Consider the following 20,815-nt stretch of genomic DNA (forward strand, 5'->3'; position numbering starts at 1 on the left):
ATACATATGTATATAATAATATACATATATATATGTATAATAATATACATATATATATATACTTCGTGAAGTAGAAGGACGGGGGCCTCCGACCCTGTATTGACTATCGCCAACTGAACGACATAACGGTCAAGAACAATTTCAATTCAGTTTATTTTGTATAGCCAAATATCACAAATTACAAATTTGCCTCAGAGGGCTTTACAATCTGTACACATACGACATCCCTGTCCCTTTACACATGCTCTGTCCTGCCTGCGTGCACCCGGCAAGAGGAGGTGGAGGGACGTGATGAGGTGGAGAAATGAGCTGAAGGGACGAGGTGGAGAGTGTGTGGATGCTGGTTTGTGTTACAGCCACTAGGTGGAGAGAGAGGAGAGTTGGTGGAGTCGTGATACTACGGGTTCAGTGCTTTTATTCAGTGCTGGAGCTTTTTGAACTCTGCAAGATCATGTCACATAATATCACATCACATAATATCATGTAGCGACCCTCCCTGTGAAGGGGCTGGTATATTCTATATCATAAATGTATATAACTGTGTTGTTTCCAGTTAAAAACTAATTCATTTAATCTTCAGTGTGACTGAATGGAAACACCAATGGAGGATTAAAATGTATTTAACTAACTATTAAAACAGCTTTTTTTTTTAAAAGTTCATGGGTAATATAAACAGGTATGATACATAATAATTACAATAAACTATGAACCCTGCCATAAAGGAAAACAATGAATTGGCTGACTCACTTTCTGTGAATCTGAGCCAACCGGGAAAAATAAGTGACAATATGTTTTTTGATGGTTCGTTTAGCAAAATCATGTAGCAACCAGTCAAATGACTTCATCCAGATGATGGATAAAAAACACTGAATCTAAATCCATGATATTACACCTAAGTTGCTGCTTGTTACTGTTGACTGATGGGCTGATGGCGGCTGGTTGAACATTTTTGAACACATCGACTGGACGTGGTCTCGAACTGAAATCTTTTCTGGTGGTCTTGACAACAGCCCTGCATAGGAGTCTTCTACTGCTCAAAATCAGAGCTGGATCAGAAATAGCAGCAGTGATGTTTGGAACCCAAATTCGCTGGAATCACGCTATCACAATGTAAATGAGAATGCTGCAAACACTACATTGAGCAGCTGAAACCCTGGTGCTCAGTTTCACCAGGAAGTAGCTCATTGTATAGTGCATTCAAAAAAAGTCTTCACAATCACATATCATTTTGTTCAGGTCCATGTTCTGGGCTTGAATGTTCAACACGCTCTTAAAGTCATCTGTAAGTGCGCTCGTTGTGCATTAACAGTCTTGATTAAAAGACAGCGTCAGCAGTCGGCCATCCAATCAGAGCGGGCCACCAGTAACCTCAGTCTGTCACCCGATGACTGGATCAGCTCCTTTCCACTAACGGAGACACAGAGGTGGAAGAGATATGTTATCCAAATTTGATATTTAAATGTAGGTTTGCTCAGATCGTTCTCACCTCTGGTAGTCCAGTCCGAGCAGACTGACTCCGTTAACGGCCAGGATCCTGTCTCCTGGTACCAGCTTTGCACACCGGGCTGCGGGGGAGTCCGGGACCACCGCACGGACGAAGACGCCTTTCACCCTCGTGGAAGTGTCCTAGAAGATGAGGTCAATGCATCATGGCTCACTGCAACTTCTTTTAATCCCACATAAAAAAGTTTAAATTGTCTTTCGGAAGCTGACTCAAGATTTCAGAGTTCCCACAATCAAAGTTGTTTGAAACCAAACTTAACTTTGTTGCTCCTGACAAGGGTCTCAAAGTCTGTAGTTAGAGTAGACAAAGTCACTCTGAGGTCGTAGAAGTGTAGTAGAGAGGAGTGAGGTCATAGTAATGTAGTAGTGAGTACTGAGATCATAGTAGTGTAGTAGTGAGGTCATAGTAGTGTAGTAGACCATAGACCATCGAAGGATGAACGGTGAGCTCAGACTTCTCTTTAGTAACAGCAGAACAACGGTTGAACTATGAACTATGACTACAACACTCACCCTTGTGTCAACCAGAGCGAGACCAAGTCCTTGTTCACCTCGCTCCAGCTCCAAGCTAAAAACCTCATCATTAATGTCATCTTCATGGTCAACTGCCTCTTCTTCTTCTTCTTCTTCTTCTTCTTCTTCTTCTTTCAAGTCGAAAAAAAACCTCTTGTCGCCGGGGCAGTCCGACTTCGAACGGTCTACTTCCAGTGCAGCGAGACATTCAAACACTAAACTGCCTTTGGAGAAAACACAAGAACACGCTCAGTTTTCTTTAACAGACAAACAATAATGGTGATGTAGCTCTGTGCCGTACCTTCGTCACTCGCGTCCACACTAGAGGACCAGGGAAGTGTCTCGCCGTCACCCTTCATCCATTTATCAACAGGATTGATGAGGTGGGGGGTGTTGGGCGGGGTGAGGAGACAGGAGGGGTCCAGAGCCGACCTCCTTGCGTCGCCGGCCTCCCTGGGCTGCCGCTCCAGATCTCTTAGCTTGCGGGACAAAAGGAGGACACCGCAGGAGGCAGAGTCGTCCGGTTGTCGGGTGGAGGTGGGCGAGGGAGGCCATGGGGGTGATTGAGGTAAGGCTCCAGAGGTAGTGGAAGGAGACTGGCGGTCACAGACAGCCGCCTGGAAAGAGACCACCTCAACTGGCGATGTGTCCTCGGTTTCCAGACTGGCCTTTGGAAGGACCAGCATCTCAGTCAGTTTAGACTCCATGGGATGACATATAGACCAGTTAGGATCAATTAGAAAAAAGCACATTTAAAAATTGGCATACTTCATCAAGGCAAACGCTATTCATTTTACTCATCCAAGTGTGTTTATAGAGCTCGAGCAGTACCAATTGTACTGAGCCTTTTCTGTCTCCAGAGGGTGCTGTGTGTCTGATCAATTGCCTCAAGTGATGCCGCTTGACTTTACATTGGTTGTAACAGCATTTCACAGCGCCGACTCTTTACCAAAATGCTAACTTTCATCCACCAAGTATGATGAATCATATTTCCCAACCGCTGTCAGTATTATCTATATTGTCCAGTATGTAAAAATTAAAAGGCACGTACCTTTTGCTCCTCAGTAGCTGTGACCACATCGGACCGCGAGTCAGAAACAGCGGCCATGAACTCTTTGAGCTTGTCCAGCTGTTCCCTCAGGGATGCATCGGTTACCTGCCTGCCCAGTCGGAACTGGTAACCCTCATCCGGCAGCACCAGAGGATGGTGGGTGTCGAAACTCTCCAAGATATCAGCTGAGGAAATGAAGGGTTGAGTCTTCAGGATTAGCACATTCACGATTGGTATTGGTATGAAAGCAAGTTATAGGGAGAAGGGCTGACCAGGATGGGGACCTCTCACCAGTTTCGTGTGCTGCGACCCGGTCATGAACAGATGGATTCCAGGTGTGTCTGCACGGAGATGTTGGGCTGTAAAGGCTCAGCAGGTGGTTCAGCTGGGCCGGACTCAGGGCAGGGTAGTCAGACCGCAAGGACACCCAAGATGTCTACACACACACACACACACACACACACACACACACACACACACACCTGAATTACTTTGTCGCTTTATTTCTTTACTCTACCACCATGACTGATCTCTTTTCATATAAATTAATACATTATTTACAACAATTTCTTGTTTCTTTGTTGTTTTTACTCTTTGAATTTGAGTGTTAATAATGTCACACAGAAATACTCAAGATTTGAAACCGATATCATTTTTCGCCCACTCCGCAGAAATCCCACCACCAAATCCTCAGCCTGTTATGTCTCTGGTGATTATTTATAGTTGGATAAACCCAACTCGGCTGAAAGTGTACTGTGTGTGTGTGTGTGTGTGTGTGAGTGAGATCTGTACCTGCAGTAAATTCTTTCTAGGTGTAGCCAGCAGATTGATAGCTGAGGAGAGCGTGTGTGTGTGCTCCAAGGCCAGTTCTCCCAGTCCAGCTGCGTGAGCCCAGTCCAGGAGCAGGTCAAGATTGGCCCGCATGCGTATGCCTCTGGCCCACTGGTAGAAACCTGGCTCGGAGCCTGTGTACACATTGGGATACATTTATCTTTGAAATCACTACTTTGCGTGCATGCTCCTCTGTGTGCCGAGCTAATCTGTGTGGACACTTGTGCACTGGTACCTCTCTCCATGAGCGAGTTGAAGAGCGACGCGTTGATGAAGTAGAAGAGGTAGCCAACGAGCTGCGAGGAAATCTCCGGGTGGAGCTGACAGTCACGCAGCAGCCGCCATGTCTCGGTCAGAACATCCGCGAGATGCTGGATCTCACCGGGGACCTGCAGTCCGCCGCTACCCGGGACCCGAGCACTCTCCCTGAACGGGTTGCAATCCAGGAGGGCCGGCAGGATGGGGTAGAGGAACTGATGAGACAGAATCGGTTGAATAAAGGGAACAGTGCAGCTCAGTATGAGAGTGACTCACTCATTTGTGTGGAACCCGAGAGTGTTGACAATTCCTGCGGGTTACATTTGAGGTTGGAAAAGTTAATGTTGTGTGGTGGATGTTCTGATCACTGGGATAAAGTAAAACCCTCCTAAACCAGATCTCAGACCGCCCAGATTGTCTCAGAGTCTCTGTCTCTACCACGGTGCACTACCACCCCGAGATGATACAAGAGAAACCAGCAGGGATGATGAGAGACGGTTTCGTTTTCGGCCAAAGGTTTTCGCTGCTTCTCGAGAGCGAGCCCGGACAACGACAGCTTTGTTCGGGCTAATTGTACACAGACATCCCCCTTCCCCTCCAATCGCACTCTTACACCCACCGAGCTTCCGAGGCCAGCGGCCGCCGTAGATCTACATTCCAAAAAAAAAAGAAGCAGAATATGGCTCGTGGGCTTGGCATGCCGCTGCAACGGGACTGCTGAGTGAAGAGTTCTGAAGGAATCCACCCTGAGCAGATCGGTTTACATCTAGTGTAAGGCCCCTGCGAACCAGAGCAGGCCGAAGATGAACAGCAGAACCGCGGCCCTTCACACATGAGACAATGGAAAAAGGGCAACTTATTAATAAGCCCAATGATCTTACATAGTTTCTGGTTGGAAAATGTCACTCAGCGGAGCCAAGCCAGAGGAGATTCATTCATTCTGGGATCACCACATGCATCCATGGCACGCATTGTTCCACAGTCCAAAAATAAATAAAGTGTTGTCTGCTTGTTTGTGCATTCATTGTGACGGACAAGCAAACACACAGTCTGCCCACAAGCCTGTTAAAGCGGCTGAGTATGCACCGTGACATGTCTTCAGTTGCTAAAAGCTGCTCAGCAGTGGCGCCTCTTGGTTTCACATCAGAGATTTAAGAAGATGCAGTTCCCATTCAGTTCCCATTCAGTTGTTAAAAAAAAATAACGCGAATAAGGTGCCATTCCATGGACTCGATTGGAGTGAATAAAATGGTCAGAAGTTGGCACTATAGGCTACATATGTCTGTAACCCACCAGTAAACGGAGTAGACGGTGTAGAAGGCAAGCCGGAAACAAAACAAGCCACCGTGACCATTTAGCCATCTACGAGTGAAAAATGGAGGGACGTCTTTAGGAACTTGTTTCAATTGGCCACGTTTTATTGGTTCTTTTGTGTCAGCTACTATTGGCCATGTTTCAGAAAAGCATTCAAACGTTGCGGGAATATCAGAAAAAAACGCCTCCAGCACAAACAGCTGATCAGTCATGTGAGTGTTTGCTTTGTCAGGACATATTTGGACGAGGTGTCCATATGCCATTTAGCATTAACAACTATTTTTTTATTTATTTTTTTACGATATTTTTTAAAACGCACATTAATTGGGGTAATAGAAACACGGCTACTTTCTATCTCGTTGGATGGGACGTAAACAAAGAAAAGAAGAGGATGAGCTCAGTCTTCTCTTGTTTGCCTTCTCCCTGGAACATGACAATCTGCCCTGCACAAACTCAACCCTGAGTCACACACTGGCATAAATCACTCTGTCAACTGGCTGCACTGGTGAAGGGGAAAGGATACATTCTGGAGTAAATCATTAGGGCCATAGCCAGATTACATCTCAGCGTGACACCGGTGACTTCATCACATTCCTCACAAAATCTGGTCCAGGAAGAGATGTGGAGATGTGGACCGGAGCCCGCTGTGAAGTGACATGATGGATGACACGACACACCCGGATAAAAGTAAAACTGAGACCATGTCCACACTGGGCCAGCTAAATCTGAAATATTTGGGTTTTACCCCCTGAGAGAGTTGCGCTTGCACCGCAACATCATTTTTTAAGAGATCTCCACCCATCTCTGAATTCCTCCTTCTTTCCATATAGTTATTCCTAATGCTTGTCATCTGTGCCACCGGGTCGGTTTCTGCAAAGTATTTTGATAAAATCATGCAGATTCACCAGAAATTCCTTAAACTTAGCCTCCAGCAGCGACCAGCTCACTGGCTCTGACCTGCAGCCTGAGCTCCATCAGGAGGAGGAAGAGAGCGACAGCTTCTCCTCCGACCAGGAGCAGAGCTTCGCCTCCATGATGGGAGCCACCACTGACATCACGCTGCTGGGGGCCCGCTGGAGGGAAAGGAGCCACGGGAGAACCAGAACCAGGGCAGACTGTCAAATCTCGCTGCAGCAAAATCAAAGGTTTTCTAAAGGGAGCCTGGCTCTCGGAAAACACTACCGCGTTTGTCCACAGGGGCCGCCAAAATCCACACAAAGGGAAAGTTCCTCGCAGTAGCTTTAACATTACCTGTTGAACATCAGCATGTTAGCGTAGTCACTGTGAGCATGTTGCCATGGCAAAGTTAGCATGTAGCAGGTTAGCATGTTGTTGAGTTATTTCATGCAATATTTACTCTCAAATCATGTACCACAACGCACTCTCCACTTCTTATGAAAACTCACAGCTCACACAGTCTGTTTCCACTTGAATACTTCCGAATCTCCCAACATTAATAGCCAGAGGGAGAACACCAGTTCTCATATTTTTGGCTTATAAATGAGAATGTGAACCAGGGCCAAATCTGGCTTGCTGTAATATGCATGGACGTCCTTAATGTTTTTTGAAAGTTAAAAAAAACATACTTTTAATGGACTTAATATTACAAGACAAATTACCTTGTACCCAGCCCGAGTCTCCTTGGCAAACGTTTTAAGTTGTCAGGACGGGGGAACTCAGACGTCGAATTTAAATCACACCCCGCAAGTTTAAACTTCGTGAACATAGTGTTATAGTTTTGGGATTATTTATGGATCTACTGACAAACCCCATCTGGAAGTAATTTGGTTCATCAGGCAGACTTGCTGAGAGAAATCCGTCTGCAGCAGGTAGTTAGATAACCACATCCTCCTGAACCGGGCAAAAAGAAAAGAGAAGATTAAAAAAATGCTGCCTAAAAACTTGCAACACTTCAGGAATTCCTTTAGTTTTCTCTTTAGAGATGCAATGTCATATGACTGACGTCCTTCCTGCGTGGAAGAAGCATCCAGGTCATTGGAGGGTCTGTGCAGGAGAGAATCTGTGGGCTCATGCAGCTCAGCTGTCAGTTAGAATACCTAGTTCAGCTACTGACTGAGGAGGACTGTAGATATATTTTTTTGGATGATGTTTTTTTTCTTCTTTTTACACACGACCACATGGCTCAAAAGGAAATGTGTCTGGCAAACTTCCATGTAATGCGATGGGTGTGGTGCTTTGAAACGGCACACAAGTGAATTGGGACTACAATGAAATGCTCTTCTTTTCCAAGTAACACACTCTGAGAATAGAGCTTGAAACAAACGTTACGCAATCAGTCAGAGCATTTAAAGTAGTGGCGTCAGTAAGCCTGTGAGCCTCTCCTTAGAGCCTACATATTCTTTGTTATTAGGGGGTGATGAGATAAATGAGAAAAATAATGGAGGGACGTGTTTAGGAGAGTTTTTATGCAAATGATTTATTCATCACTTCCCAATCATGCTTGGGGTATAGGCAGTGTATTTTTTGGAATCATTGGGCAAAAATGTTATAATAACCTTTTCGGGCACATGGTAATTCAAGTGCTCTGAGAGAAAACTAGACTTCTGCACATCCTCTTGGCTCTGTTTCCAGGCTTTAGAAAAAGTAGTCTGTGACGGGAGATTTAGGTGGTGAAAGCCTGATTCAACGGTGGAATATACATCCTGCTGGAGGAGCTGCTATTTCAGCATTGGCAAAAACCGCCAAGCAAAGCAACCCCCCAAAAACGGAAGGCGAACTTGGCAAAAAGATATTGTCTTATAATATCAATGACGCGTTTGAGAGATGGAGAGAAAGCGTTAACAGCTACGGGTTAGCAGTTTGTGGATTGACATTTTGAAGCCTCGTGTTCAAATCTGGAATTAAGGCCGTTACCATGTTGGGTTTTTTTGCAACCGATTAACAAAACTGACCATATTTGTATGTATACTGCTCTGGTAGCGGCAGCAACCTGTCAATCACAGTAAGCCCGCCCTAAAGCATACTCTGATGGTCTGTTGACTCTAAATGGAACATAGTTTACTAAATGAACATCATGCTGTATTTGAAGAAGACTTGAAACTAGAGATTGAGACCATAAACTCATGTTTACAATGTTTATAAATCAAGAGTCATCTTCTCATAGACTTCTATACAATCAGAGTTCTTTTTGCAACTGGAGGAGTCGACCTCTGCTGGTCAGTCGAGAGAATGCAAGTTATAAGACACTTCCGCATTGGCTTCACTTGCCACCCGCTTAGGACAGAGAGGGGAGTTCTGCGGGAGGAAGGATGTATTTAAAAACAATATTCAGACTCCTTCGTAGCTCCGTTTTGGCTTCCACCAACATACTGTAGATATTTGTTTCCTTTGCTGCTAAATTCTCCGCTATGTTCACCAGCGAGTCGCTATCTCTGTGTGTCTGCTATGTTCAGCGTGCAGTGGGTTTATCATGTTTGTGTGTGTTTAGAACAGCCGCCTGGTGCATCTGGAGAAAGAGCACTCAGACAGAATGACACCAGTAACGTTGCTGATACGCTCTGTAGAGCTGCAGAGTCGAAGGACCTTTCTCTAACGGTGTAGTTACGACCCCTCTCGCGTCACAAGTAATCACTGGATCCATTGTTACAAGTAAAATGAAAATATAAATGAGTGGCAGCTTTAAGATTTTGCCCTGTGCAGCTGTCACTTGCTGAGGAGCAACTGCTCCTGGTTACTTGTGTCTTTCGGCGTAGTACACACATGTCTTTGTCTCTCAGCCTTTTTATAAGGTTGAACATGTCCTGTGCTGAAATATTATAGGTTGCAATGTAAAGCTTCCTTGGCAGCGCCTGGAGATCCCTGGCTTGATTCTGTCATCCTCCCCCCAACACACACACACACACACACACACACACACACACACACACACACACACACACACAGACACATACACAGACACACACATACACACACACACAGACACACACATACACACACACACATACACACACACACACACACACACACACACACACACACACACACACACACACACACACACACAAACAAACTAACATAAAGGGCCCTTGGTGTCCTGTCTCTCTCCCATGTCAGAATGCCTCAAGTGTGGTCTGGCAGTGTGGCTGGTTGGTCTATTAGTGAGCTGTCAGTGTGGCTAACTGGGCTCTTTATTCCCAGCCGGTCTCTGAATATTTTCCTTCTTCTTAAACGACACAGCATAATCATCTGCGACGTAGCCGCCACACAGGCCTGCTTTGACTCCTCCCCTTTGGCCAAGAAAAGTCCCTTGTCGACGAACGGTAGAAGGTAGATGGTTTACTTTCCCATTCAGAACACTGCAGTACTATTTAAGTACATATATGGTGCATCTATTTCTAATTCTGCGCATTCTTTAGTTTTGTGCTTGGCCATCCTCTCACCTTGGTGATGTAGTACACACACTGCTGGAAGGCGAGCATGATGACCTCCTCCAGGACAGCTACCGTCTCCTCGCTGGCTGTACGGACACCGGACAGACATAGCGCCAACAGGGCTGGAAATCACATTATTAAATGACACAGTTGTAGCTCAGAGATCCAGTGACATATTGAATGTGTGTTTTAGTTTCCCATGGGCAACTTGAAACCCTTTGCCATTGAGATGGAAAAATACACTTCTGGTCTTTTGCCCAGAAATATTCAAATATGTCAGCAGTTAGCTGTCCTATTGAACCACTGAAGATTAAAACATTTATTTTAATTAATTTCTATAGACGTTCACAACTAATGCATAAATCAGATTTTATTTGATATTAGAGGTAACATTTTGTTTACCTAGAAGAACCTGGTGAACTTAGTGAACCAAGCTTTAATTCTTCCAATGGTCACATGATCACTGCATAAAATTTCAAGCTCAATAGGTGACTAACCCAAGTTCTCCACCTCCTTGCTCTCGTCATCGTCCGTTCCTCCTTCATCATCTTCCTGTTCTTGCTCTTTTCGGGTTCTCCACTCCAAAATAAGAGGCAGCTGGTACTGGATGAACTGCAAAAGCTCCAGACTGTTGGACATCCACACCGCCAGGGGGCGCAATCCTGAGATCGCCTCGGGCTGGCCGAGAGCCTGAAGGTCCTCCGGGTTTGAGCCTTCACGGCTGAGACTGCAATACAGAGGGGGAGATCTGCAGTGTTAGTCTGTGAACCGTGACACGAGTGATGGCTGAAGAAAAATTGTAAGGTGCGCTTACACTTCAGGTTGGACTGCAGCCAGGTCCTTAGTGTGCTCCTGTGGGACGACAACAGTATTTGCATGAACGTGTAATATCAAAGTAACAACCTTCATAGATACAAAATTGAAGATGGCAATAAAGTAAGAATAAAAGGCATACAATGTGAATACAAAATCTAGTAGACCACAGGGAGGTGCTAAATTCAAAATCTGTGGCATATCTTTGATGAGGAACTGTCTCCACACGGCTCTCAGTGGGGCTGGCAGCGAGCGACTAACAGTGCAAACAACGGGGGCAAGGCGAAGGTGAGCGTTGCGCTTTCACGCCGACGTCTCAAGTCTGGACGCTGTGCTTCATCGAAGGTGAAAAACCCAAACTTACTAAATCAATATGAAATGTGGTTTGTCCCGTACTGTCGTTTACATAACTCTCAGTACAAGGATGGGTCCTCCTCGTTTTTTAACCGTAAATTACTGCCAGGGACCTGGATATCGGTTGGGACATGATCTCCCATCACATCATTTTTTTCCCACAACTCACCCACATGGCACTCTGTACTGCGCTCGCAATAAGCAGCAGCAGCCGGCGCAGGTCTGATGTGTGAAGACATGTGGACGAATACTGCACGCAAAGACACAGCAAAAAGGCAAAGGTCAGCGGAGGTCCGTCTTTGACGCTGGTCCGTCCCAGAGCCACTATCTCCTTGACAACGCGCTCCTGGTCCTCGCTCTCGTACTCCAGAGTCGTGCTGTGGCTTTCGGGGGATTTTACAAAGGGTAGGCGTCGGTTCCGAGGGCTCTGGAGGTCGGCGGAGGTTGTCATGCAGGTGTCGCAGAAGACTGTTTTTCTGGTATGGCTCGTTGTAGTGGTGTGACCCATCGTCCAGGGAACAACAGTCATGCCAGGCTCAGGAGCAGCATTGTCCTCTTCCTTCTTCTCCAAGAAACAAACAAGAATAATGAAGCATGATTTTATAATTCTATATGTTCTCATATTGGGAAAATTAAGATCTTAACTTCTGCGTCCCACTCTCACTTTGTGTGCCGAGGCGAAGGGATCCTTGAACAGAAACAGGTAGCGCTGTCCCATCCCGATGACGTCACCGGGGTCAAGCTGCACTTCTTTTGTGAGTGCTTCGCCATTCCTCATGACCGCGGCGTTCGGACAGGGGCAGAGCACGGTGGGGCCGCCGACGCCATGCCGATGAAAATGGCAGTGCCTCAGAAGGATGTCGGTGGCAAAGAGCAGGGTGTCCGGCTTCGTGTCGTCCTCATGATCGCTTTGCCGACCAAATGCCAGGTCTGGCCCATCGAGTAGGTAGATGACAAAGTCCTGAGTGCAGAAAAAAAAGAAGGATTTACCACACAATCTTCAACATTTTACTGGATCTCCATTTATTTTGGTCTATGTTTATTCACATTTTGATTTTCTATCGATACGTTCCTGCAGCTGCCGTTCTTTTCTTTTACGTTTGATCAGACGGGCTTATACCAACTAGCCAGCTCACCTGTCTTTCTGTTTCACCTTATTAAGGGGATACTGTTACTACAGTTTGTATGTCCGTGGTAGCAAACAGTTTCCTTTTTCCCCACACCCAGCAGACATGGAGCAACATCGGCGTTCATTTTACGTCATTTTTTTGGCCACCTGACGAACCGAAGCAGTCTGACCATGTGGAGGTATTAGAATATTAAAATCCAAGCCTGATTAGACACACATCCTTTTATTAGTCAGAGTAGCAAACACAATTCACAGGGATTATTAAGCCTGACATTCCCCTTGTGACGCCTGTCTTTTCGCACGGGACAGATTTAACAAGCTGAATTAATTCACAGATAAACTCCCTAAACCTTGTTCACAATAGTGTGAACGACCGGTCTTTTGGGAAAACAACTGTGACGCAGAGCCTCTGCGTGCCTGCCTGTGTGTGGCAGTTGCTCGCCGTTAACACCATGTGTAATCAGCCAGGAAGCAGTGCCAGGGTTGTTTCCTGATTTTCTCTACATACTGTTTGCTGACTTTTCCTATAATGATTCTCTATCTGTCTCTCTCTTTATCCAGAGAAGACATGCTGTGGGAGCACTTTACAATGAGTACAGGGCACAACGCAGTAGTTACTCCACTGATCAATTTAAAAGTAATACAGTGCACATGTCAGCATTTCAAAAGTAATGCCTTTTAGTTACTGTAGCGTGTGCAGTTTACAATAACAAGGGCAAATTCTGGGCAATTTCTGAAACAATGGGCCTCATTTGAAACAAAAAGCAGCCTCTCATTTGTAGCTAACGGCTGTTAATTGTAGTGGCTGAAATTGTGATTTTGTAATTGGCTAGCTAATTAAAACTAAAGTTACCTCCATTAATTGGTTAATAAAGCCATCTCCAAACTTGTTTATAATTATGATTTGTTTTGGCCCGGCTTACCTGACTTTTAGGATGAGGGCTGATGTGTTTGGCAAAAAACTTAAGTGTGAACTTCTCATTTCTGATAAAGAGAAGGAGCTGTTAATGCTAACTCATTCTGGTAGCATCCAGGACCAGCTTTCACACAGTCGGAAAATACTACACGTTGAAAATGATGTTCTTGCTAGTCCTGGATGGGGCTTTAACCTTTTTTTCTTCTTTTTTTCACATAGTTTTTACATAATCAGTATCCATTCAAACTAATCTGTAATTGGTTAATAATGTGCTCCATGGCCTTGGAAGTCCTGTTTGGTTTTAGGTAAGCTAGTTAGCCAAACATGCTAACGATTGCAGCTTACGTTGGCGCAGATAAACACGCTGTTTAAAACCCATTCTTTACGACAGCTTTTGCTGTTGTATTTTTGGTTTTGAAAAGGCTCAAACTCTTTAAATGCCACAATTCCCTTTCTGGGGAAGGATTACGAAATGGGAACGGCAGAGCATTCTGGGGCGGCGCCACCATCTTTGGAGGATAGCTTACGTAGCTACGGTATCTTTCAGAGAGAGGTGACGGGTTATTTCAGAAAATGGGCTCTGTGGCAAATACACGTTTATGATACTTACACGTTTTGTTAAGCTAGATAATCTTTCCGAATGAACACCACTTTTAGGCTTTTCTAATGAAAGCGTCCAAACTCACAAAAAGGGGTACTGACAACTTGTATCATAGAACGCAATGATAGCATCTTTTAAGCTTGTGTTAACCACAGACCTTATTTCATGCATCTAACCAACATCCCATGAGAAACATTGACTTTGAGGGAACCAGAAGAGCAAAAATGGTGACTTATTTCTGGGTTTTAGGCCTCATTCCTCTCTGTCATTATCTGTTATCTATCAATCGTTCATCATCAGAAAGGCACGTGTGAAGTTCTCTAAGCTCTCAACAGAGGCAAAAGAGCAATATAATACAACATTGATGTTAGTTAATGATGTCGATCAAGAGACATAGAATGGTCAAAGGAACTCGAAAGCTTGCCACTCGTTAATGTTACAGTCACTGAAGTTGGCACCTATCATGGTGTTTGGTGTTTGCGACTAATGATTTAACCGGGAGTTTCATGCCAATCTGAAGCCATAGAAGAACTCAAAACTCTTACTTTTACTGTCTGAACCAAGGAGACGACCAAAGTATGTCCTCCAACCCCCCAACACCGTTGTGTGTCTGAATGAAATACCTGTGCCGGGCTGCAGCCCTGCAGCAACAGCAGATACGGACAGTCGTGAGGAGGGTGAATGGAGTACTGTGTGGTGTTATCGTCGCTGCTCTCCGTCTCCTCCCTCTCCGACTCCTCTCCTTCCCGCTCGGCCCTCGGCCTCGGTGGACAGAGGCCCTCTGTTTTGGGCTGCGGCCCGCCGTCCCTCTCGCAGGGGACGGCCGGGCTGTGAATGACATTCTGTTCTGGGCTTGTTTCCGGGCTCTCGGAGCTCTGCGCCGACGTTTGATTCAGACTCTCGCTTCGATCCTTGCGACATGCGTCACGATCGCCGTCCTGTTTGGCTTCTGTGTCAGAATCTAAGAGGTCCATCTCACTTTTGCTCCTCCACAGTTTGTGGCCTCGTCCCGTGGTCCTCTCTATGAGGGTGGAGGTCACTCTGGAGCGGCTCTTCTGCAGCTTTCGAGCCTGGGCGTTGATACCTAACGGGGAGATGAATAAACAAATGAAACCGTTGGGAATTTGATTGAACCCTGCAGTAAAAACGTGTGCAAATTGAGCTGCTGTATAAATACATTAAGCCCATGAGTAATGGCATGTAGCGATAGAGCAACACAATTATTATTTTTTCTCAAATAGGTGTGTGTTCGGCCATTTGTACGTCGTGTGTTTATGCCAGAGTCAACACGGAGAAGCCCCACACAGGAAACAGACCTCAGTGGAAAGAAAGACAGAGCTCATGGAAATAATAAAAGTTCACCCACTCAGCAGGCGTCCACAAGCTGACACTGATAGAGAGCTATCACAAGCTGCACCATTCATAAAAGCAGAACACAAAACAGGACGCACTCGTACATTGCGGCCACAGCTGTGTCAACCACAGCCCGGGGGGCTGATAGTGAGCGGTTCACCCTGCACATTTACTCACAAGGCCGTGGTGTCCAGTGTCCACGGAAAGTATTACTCCGCTACATCGGGTTTTGTAAATATCGGTGGATCAGATAATTTGCTGTGTAAAGCTTTTACAACACTTGTGTTAAAGTTGTAAAGCGTTAAAGCAAGGGTGTGTCACCGGAAGAAGTTGTGGTGTCTGCGATCGTTATTAAATCAAATCAATTCTCTGTCGTTTTTCATGGCAGTAAGAATGAACTCGAAGCCAAAATGTGTAGCGAATTGAAACGAGAGAAAGAAAAGAAAGAAATTGGGAGCTATTGAAATATAGTTTGGTCTGTGTGGCTTGGCTGATTTTTTACTGGAAACACGACATGCCAACAAACCACATTTTTACTGTGAGAACTCTAAGACTGGATTTGACTCTGACAATACTTCATTTAATGGCACAAGCTGTTATTCCAGGACATGCCGACACCCTGCATGTCGGATGCGGTTTCGCTGTAAAATGACGACGGCGCCCTGAATAGGCTGCAGTCGGACGCCGTACCGGCCGTGACGGTGTCTTTGTCTCTGGACGTCTTCTCCTCTATCGAGCTCCTCCTCTGGATTTCGAACCGCCGCGCCAGGCCTTCTCTGGGTTTCCACAGCGACTGCAGGATGAGGGGCCGCTCGTTGTCGCTCACGACGCGGAACCCCTCCGTCCTCCATCGGTGGTCTCCGGTGGAGCCAATGGTGTCGCACAGAACATAGGACTCTGCCTCCTCCTGGCCCAGGCCATACCTGGACGACATTGAGACAGATATTATCATCATGATGACAAAAAGTGTGCTTTTGGAAACTGGGTTATTGCATTGCAAAGCACAATTGAAAACAATGTCTTCGTGTAGGATTTTAAAATTCTCAATAAACTAATTTCCCTATACATGTGAACGGGCACTGCACACGTATCCCCTCATTCTTAGTCATTTTGAAGCAGCTATGAGAACATAACAATTCAACACATAGTGGACTAGAAATACTGTTATTCTAAAAGAAAACAAGCTGTAAAAAGCATCCTTCCTCAATACACTGAGTCAACACCGTCTCGGTTGGTCTGGGGTGACCAGTAGCTAACGTTTGCTCATGTTGCTGTGTGACTGACATCGCACTGAGTTTACGACTCTTCTCCACTCGTTGTCATGTGCTAGCGTTTAGCTTCATCCCTTAATTGTCACTGGTCACTAGAGGGCAACGCAACAAACGTGACACGCAACATTGAAGTATTATCAAACTATTTTTTTGTACACATCTAGCAGACATGCGCCACACGAATGTTGCAATATTCACTTTACTTTTTGCTCTAGTTTGGTCTGAACCCACTCCTGACAGGAAAGGTCTTCCTCCTTAGCAGCTGTATACTACACTATAGTTGGGGGATAGTATCAATTAGAGCAACTTCGATGTGAAATACTTCAATGTGCAAATATGCGGACTGATAGAGGGTTATTTCTTTGCAGTTTCCCCTGAACTAATCCTCCTCGTATCCTGACCATGGATCATCCACTGGACCTCCATGCAGCACATAGACTAAGTTATCAAGAGTCCTAATCTTGCCTTGAGTGCTGAATGTATTCTCGAACCCATTTCTGAAAAATAAATGGAGTAACGATGCAGCTATATGTCATTACTGCAGTGTAAATTCTCAGGGAGGTAAAGGAAAACAGATTTTCTCTTTCCTCTGAATACCACTCGTGTTAATCATTCCATTATGTTTTTGGCTGAAACGTAAGCAAAGGCTGACAGACATTCATTCACTCTCCGGAGAGGCCACCTTAAGAGCCCTGGCTGTCTCTCACACAGATCTGTCGTTTGTTCTAGACCTTTTCAGAACCACTAAATAAACTATTTGGCAACACACACATGTACACCCACACGCTGTGTGCACTGTACTACAATTACAACAAACAGAACGACGGGTCAAGGTCAGCCTTCATCTGAAATATACTAATCACAACAGCATGAACATGCCCTCCTTTCATCAACCGCCAACACTTTGTGTGTCGAGGACTGCTCCAACTGCTTTTAATAGACAAATGATGGAGCGCCCAGCTATATCACAGCAGAGGAAGCGCGTGGCTGGATTTAATATGACTCACACACGGACCCCCGTACGAAAGCAGACACATATGGCAGACACACGCATGCACACACAAACACACACAAAACAAATGCACAGATGACACATGGTGTTACCGTTCGAGGGCCTCCTTGACTAGCTCTTTCGCACTAGAGTGCGTGGTGGCCAGGACGCTCTTATAGTGAGCTCCCTCGCAGATCTCGTTTCCAAAGATCTTCAGGATCCCCGGGGCAGTTATCTGATTGGACAGCTCGGACGGGTCGTCCGCTCTCAAGGCATCCGTGGGGATCACTGTCAACGAGACGTGACAACAGCGGCTTTTTAGCTGTGGTTCCTTCGATTTACCATATATCATATCATAACATATATGTTATGATATACGCACTAGTGAGTAAATATACCTCATGGTTGAATGCACTTATTGTAAGTTTTTAGTTTTTGAGAATGGTTCAAGCTCCAAACAATGCTGGATCCTATGTTTCCCATAATGCAGTTGATTGCATATTTTTGTTAGACCCTCCGTGCCATGGAGGCTGGTTGTTATGAACTTGTATTCTCTACACACCGGAGCTGGAATAACCCTGATGACGTCATCGGGGTCCCTTAGGAAAAGCTTGTCCAGAGCCACAGAAGACATTATACAGCTGTGACTATATATATATATAAAATCACAACAACAGTTGTGTGATAAGTGTGAAGTCGTGGTGACATACTGCTCCCCTTCCTGGCTTGTATGGACAGCGAGGCCCTGATTCCCGTCGTCAGCGCCATGGAGCCCGAGGTGGAGGCGGGGCCGCGGAGGAAGACGCCCGAGAGGCGGTTAGTTTGGCGACGGATGCGGCTCCTGCTGGGCTGTCTTACGGCCTCCGCAGACCTGCTGGTGGACGAACTGCCAGTGGATGAAGTGGATCTGATGAAAAGAGGAGAGGGTTGGGTCCGTGATCAAGTCGCCGAATCCCTTCCAGCTGACTTGTGCTGTACAAGTCAGCTGGAAGGGATTCATGGCTTTGACTGCATGTGGAAGGGCAGTAAGACAGGTTCCCTGTAGGGTGCTGCAGTCCACCCCAACATTAACATTTCTGTTTTTTTTTTATTTAAATGGGCTTATGGTTAGATGCCTGAAGTAAGGTCTGTGGTTAACACGAGCTCAAGAGATATTCATGATTTGTCCAACGATGTATGAAATTCGTCGGGGAAATACCCCTCACAGGAATTTTTAAGGTTCCGCGCACCTTAAAAAAGGCGATTGCTAACAAGCGGGCTACACACGACCGGTCGGCCTTTAGCTTCACGTGGTGGTGGCGTGAAGTCTCGATGACTGCGGTGTGGTTCCTTCATAGCCATATAAGTTAGTGCTTCAAAAATCACCATCATCAGTTGTGTTCATCTGTGAATCTTGCCGAACAGAACTTGTAAGTATCACATTCTTTTATTTGCCATGAGAGCTTGTTTTTCCGCAGGAATCCTAAATCCAATGGAAAAATCCCATTGGCTTTTTGTGGAGGGAACCAATGAGATTATTGTGCATCACATTGGTTCCCTCGACAAAAAACATCCCGGGTTGGCCAGCAAAAATGCGTCATCACCCGCAGAGTTCCACAGCATCATGTGAGCAGAGGGATTGGTGAAGGGCAATTCAATTTTATTTTTTTTAAAGGAGAGAAATGAAAAGAATGATGAGAAAGAGGGTAAAACGGAGGATAGAAACACAGCATTCAGAACTGCAATTGATGGAAAAAAAGAGAGAGAAAGCAAAGTGATGGATAAGAGAACATATAATGTTGGCATGAAGAACACACTTAGTCGAAGTAGAAGGGGGGAAAGAAATAAAGCATAAGTAGCAGAAAATGTGCACCAAACATCACAACATCCTCGAAAGCTGCATCACACATCGCCACAACGCAGCGCGTATACGTGTCTGTCCTCCAGTCCCCCTCTCACTATGCCTCCCTCTCAGCACATTCATGAAATAATGAAGTGTTGTTTTCCTTCGGACCAAGCTTGTGTAAGCTTCTTATCGCCGTGGTTCAAAGGTTCTCTGCACTAACGCCACCCTTTGGGTATGAAAGGTTTCAGGTTTCTGACCCGCTTGGTACAGGACGACGGGCGGGCGGCCCAGTGATGGAACGAGGCGGCACGTGAGCAGAGTGTCAGTGGTTCAGTGACAGCGATACATAAAATCACTTTGAGGTCGATGAAGAGTGCAGTGCTTCATTTAAACCTGGAGAAATATTTTAATATAATATAATATAACACACTAAAACTTTCACTTTTTCTTTCAGGTCACCCAAAGACTTCCAGATTATATCCTCTTGGCTCTTGAATGTCAAGGAATGTTGTGTTTCTTTTTGCACTTTGTCTCAATGCTTTTAATGTCATATGCAAAAAACTTTTGAATGGCCTTTGTTTGCAGAAATGTGCTAAACTTGCCTTAATGGTATTTGTGTTGCTGTTGTGCAGGCTCGATGAACGAAAAATAGGTGATTTCCAATGTGCTTTTTAGGAGTTTAGTGTTTCATTTTTTATTTTATTTTTGTTGTTGTTACTTTCACCTTTCGTCTTTATTCCATCAACCCATTTTCCAGTCTCCCCTTTAACCAATTAAAGCACTTCTCCTTCAGAGGTACCTTAACACATATGTCTTTTAAAGAGCACAAGGAGAGACACAAAAGAAAAGAGTGACACACAAGACGTTTAACATCATGAACCTCACTCACAATTCATTTGTACAAAGAGTAAAAGCCCCCCCTCGTACTCACTGCTGGGATCCATCACTTGTCTTCTTCCCCAACTTGACAAACCGTCTCGTTGGTGAAGCTGCGGGTAAAACCTGTGGTCTCTGCGGGGGAGAACGCAGCTCTTCGGAGGACAACTCGGTCTGATTCATTCCCGTCCGATGGACTCGGGTCCTCCTGCTCGACTTGAACTCTTCCAGATCCAGATCGTTTAACGCGCGAGGACAAACGGTTACCATCACCACGTCCCGTCGGACTGTGATGCGCGCGTGTCGCTTCGCGTCATTCCGGGGGGGGGGGGGGGGGGGGGGGTTCATCCAGGACAGGCGTCACAGCCGCTTCATTTTACGCACAGGCGCCGCAGATGTTTCAGCCCCATCCAGCTGCTGGAACTGCTGTTCGGTGGCCCCGAGGGCGTGGCTTCAATTCACACTGTGACACGTCGGGGGAGAGCGGGTCGAATCTGCACACTAAATATTATTATTATTATTATTATTGGGTTCAAACTCAGATCGAACCCCCTCTCCAGATGTGCGTCGACAGCGCAACTGCTTGGAGACAAGCGCGCGCGCGCACACACCCATGCAAAAACTCAAAATAAAATCCCCACAGGAGATGCGCTTCAGGCTGTTTTCTCTCTCTCTCTCTCTATCTCCATTCTAAAGTAATTCTAATATTTCCTCAGTGAGGAAAGCTCTTGGATTTGTCGAGTTAAACTCAAAGCAGCAGAGAAGTGGTCCTCCTCTCCATGAACCGAATGAACCAAAATGCTGCTGCGTTCAGGACTCCATCTT

The 20,815-nt window shown here is 45.7% G+C and overlaps 1 protein-coding gene across 4 annotated transcripts; it reads right to left on the reverse strand.

Annotated features, from left to right (window-relative positions):
* Positions 1 to 169: 169 nt before the first annotated feature.
* Positions 170 to 20,305, reverse strand: si:ch211-176g6.2 (ras-associating and dilute domain-containing protein). Of its 4 annotated transcripts, none has more exons than XM_034558966.1 (18): positions 20,046 to 20,305; positions 18,000 to 18,196; positions 17,403 to 17,577; positions 15,718 to 15,950; positions 14,298 to 14,758; positions 11,693 to 11,989; positions 11,198 to 11,590; positions 10,676 to 10,713; positions 10,359 to 10,588; positions 9,871 to 9,983; positions 4,134 to 4,371; positions 3,860 to 4,032; positions 3,359 to 3,503; positions 3,068 to 3,252; positions 2,318 to 2,717; positions 2,017 to 2,240; positions 1,487 to 1,626; positions 170 to 359 (listed from the first exon to the last, which is right to left on the reverse strand). In XM_034558966.1, the coding sequence occupies exons 1-18, from the start codon at positions 20,258 to 20,260 to the stop codon at positions 236 to 238; spliced, it is 3,981 nt and encodes a 1,326-aa protein (XP_034414857.1). In that variant the 5' UTR covers positions 20,261 to 20,305; the 3' UTR covers positions 170 to 235. The 4 variants fall into 4 exon arrangements, with proteins under 4 accessions (XP_034414857.1, XP_034414858.1, XP_034414856.1 ...); XM_034558967.1 differs by having other exon boundaries at positions 2,318 to 2,684; positions 11,198 to 11,593; XM_034558965.1 differs by having other exon boundaries at positions 11,198 to 11,593.
* Between the last annotated feature and the right edge of the window lie 510 nt (positions 20,306 to 20,815).

This window comes from Cyclopterus lumpus, chromosome 19 (genome assembly GCF_009769545.1).
Source record: "Cyclopterus lumpus isolate fCycLum1 chromosome 19, fCycLum1.pri, whole genome shotgun sequence".
In the NCBI taxonomy this organism is placed as follows: domain Eukaryota; kingdom Metazoa; phylum Chordata; class Actinopteri; order Perciformes; family Cyclopteridae; genus Cyclopterus; species Cyclopterus lumpus.

What these genes read in the sequence shown, in the direction of transcription:
- si:ch211-176g6.2 (XM_034558965.1), bottom strand. Translation starts at nt 20,260, where the DNA reads ATGGTAACCGTTTGTCCTCGCGCGTTAAACGATCTGGATCTGGAAGAG. An exon ending in CAAAGACACCGTCACGGCCG is followed by an intron (nt 14,759 to 15,717) that starts GTACGGCGTCCG and finishes TCTCCCCGTTAG; the next exon opens with GTATCAACGCCCAGGCTCGA. An exon ending in GTGTGTACTACATCACCAAG is followed by an intron (nt 4,372 to 9,870) that starts GTGAGAGGATGG and finishes CTGTCTCATCAG; the next exon opens with TTCCTCTACCCCATCCTGCC.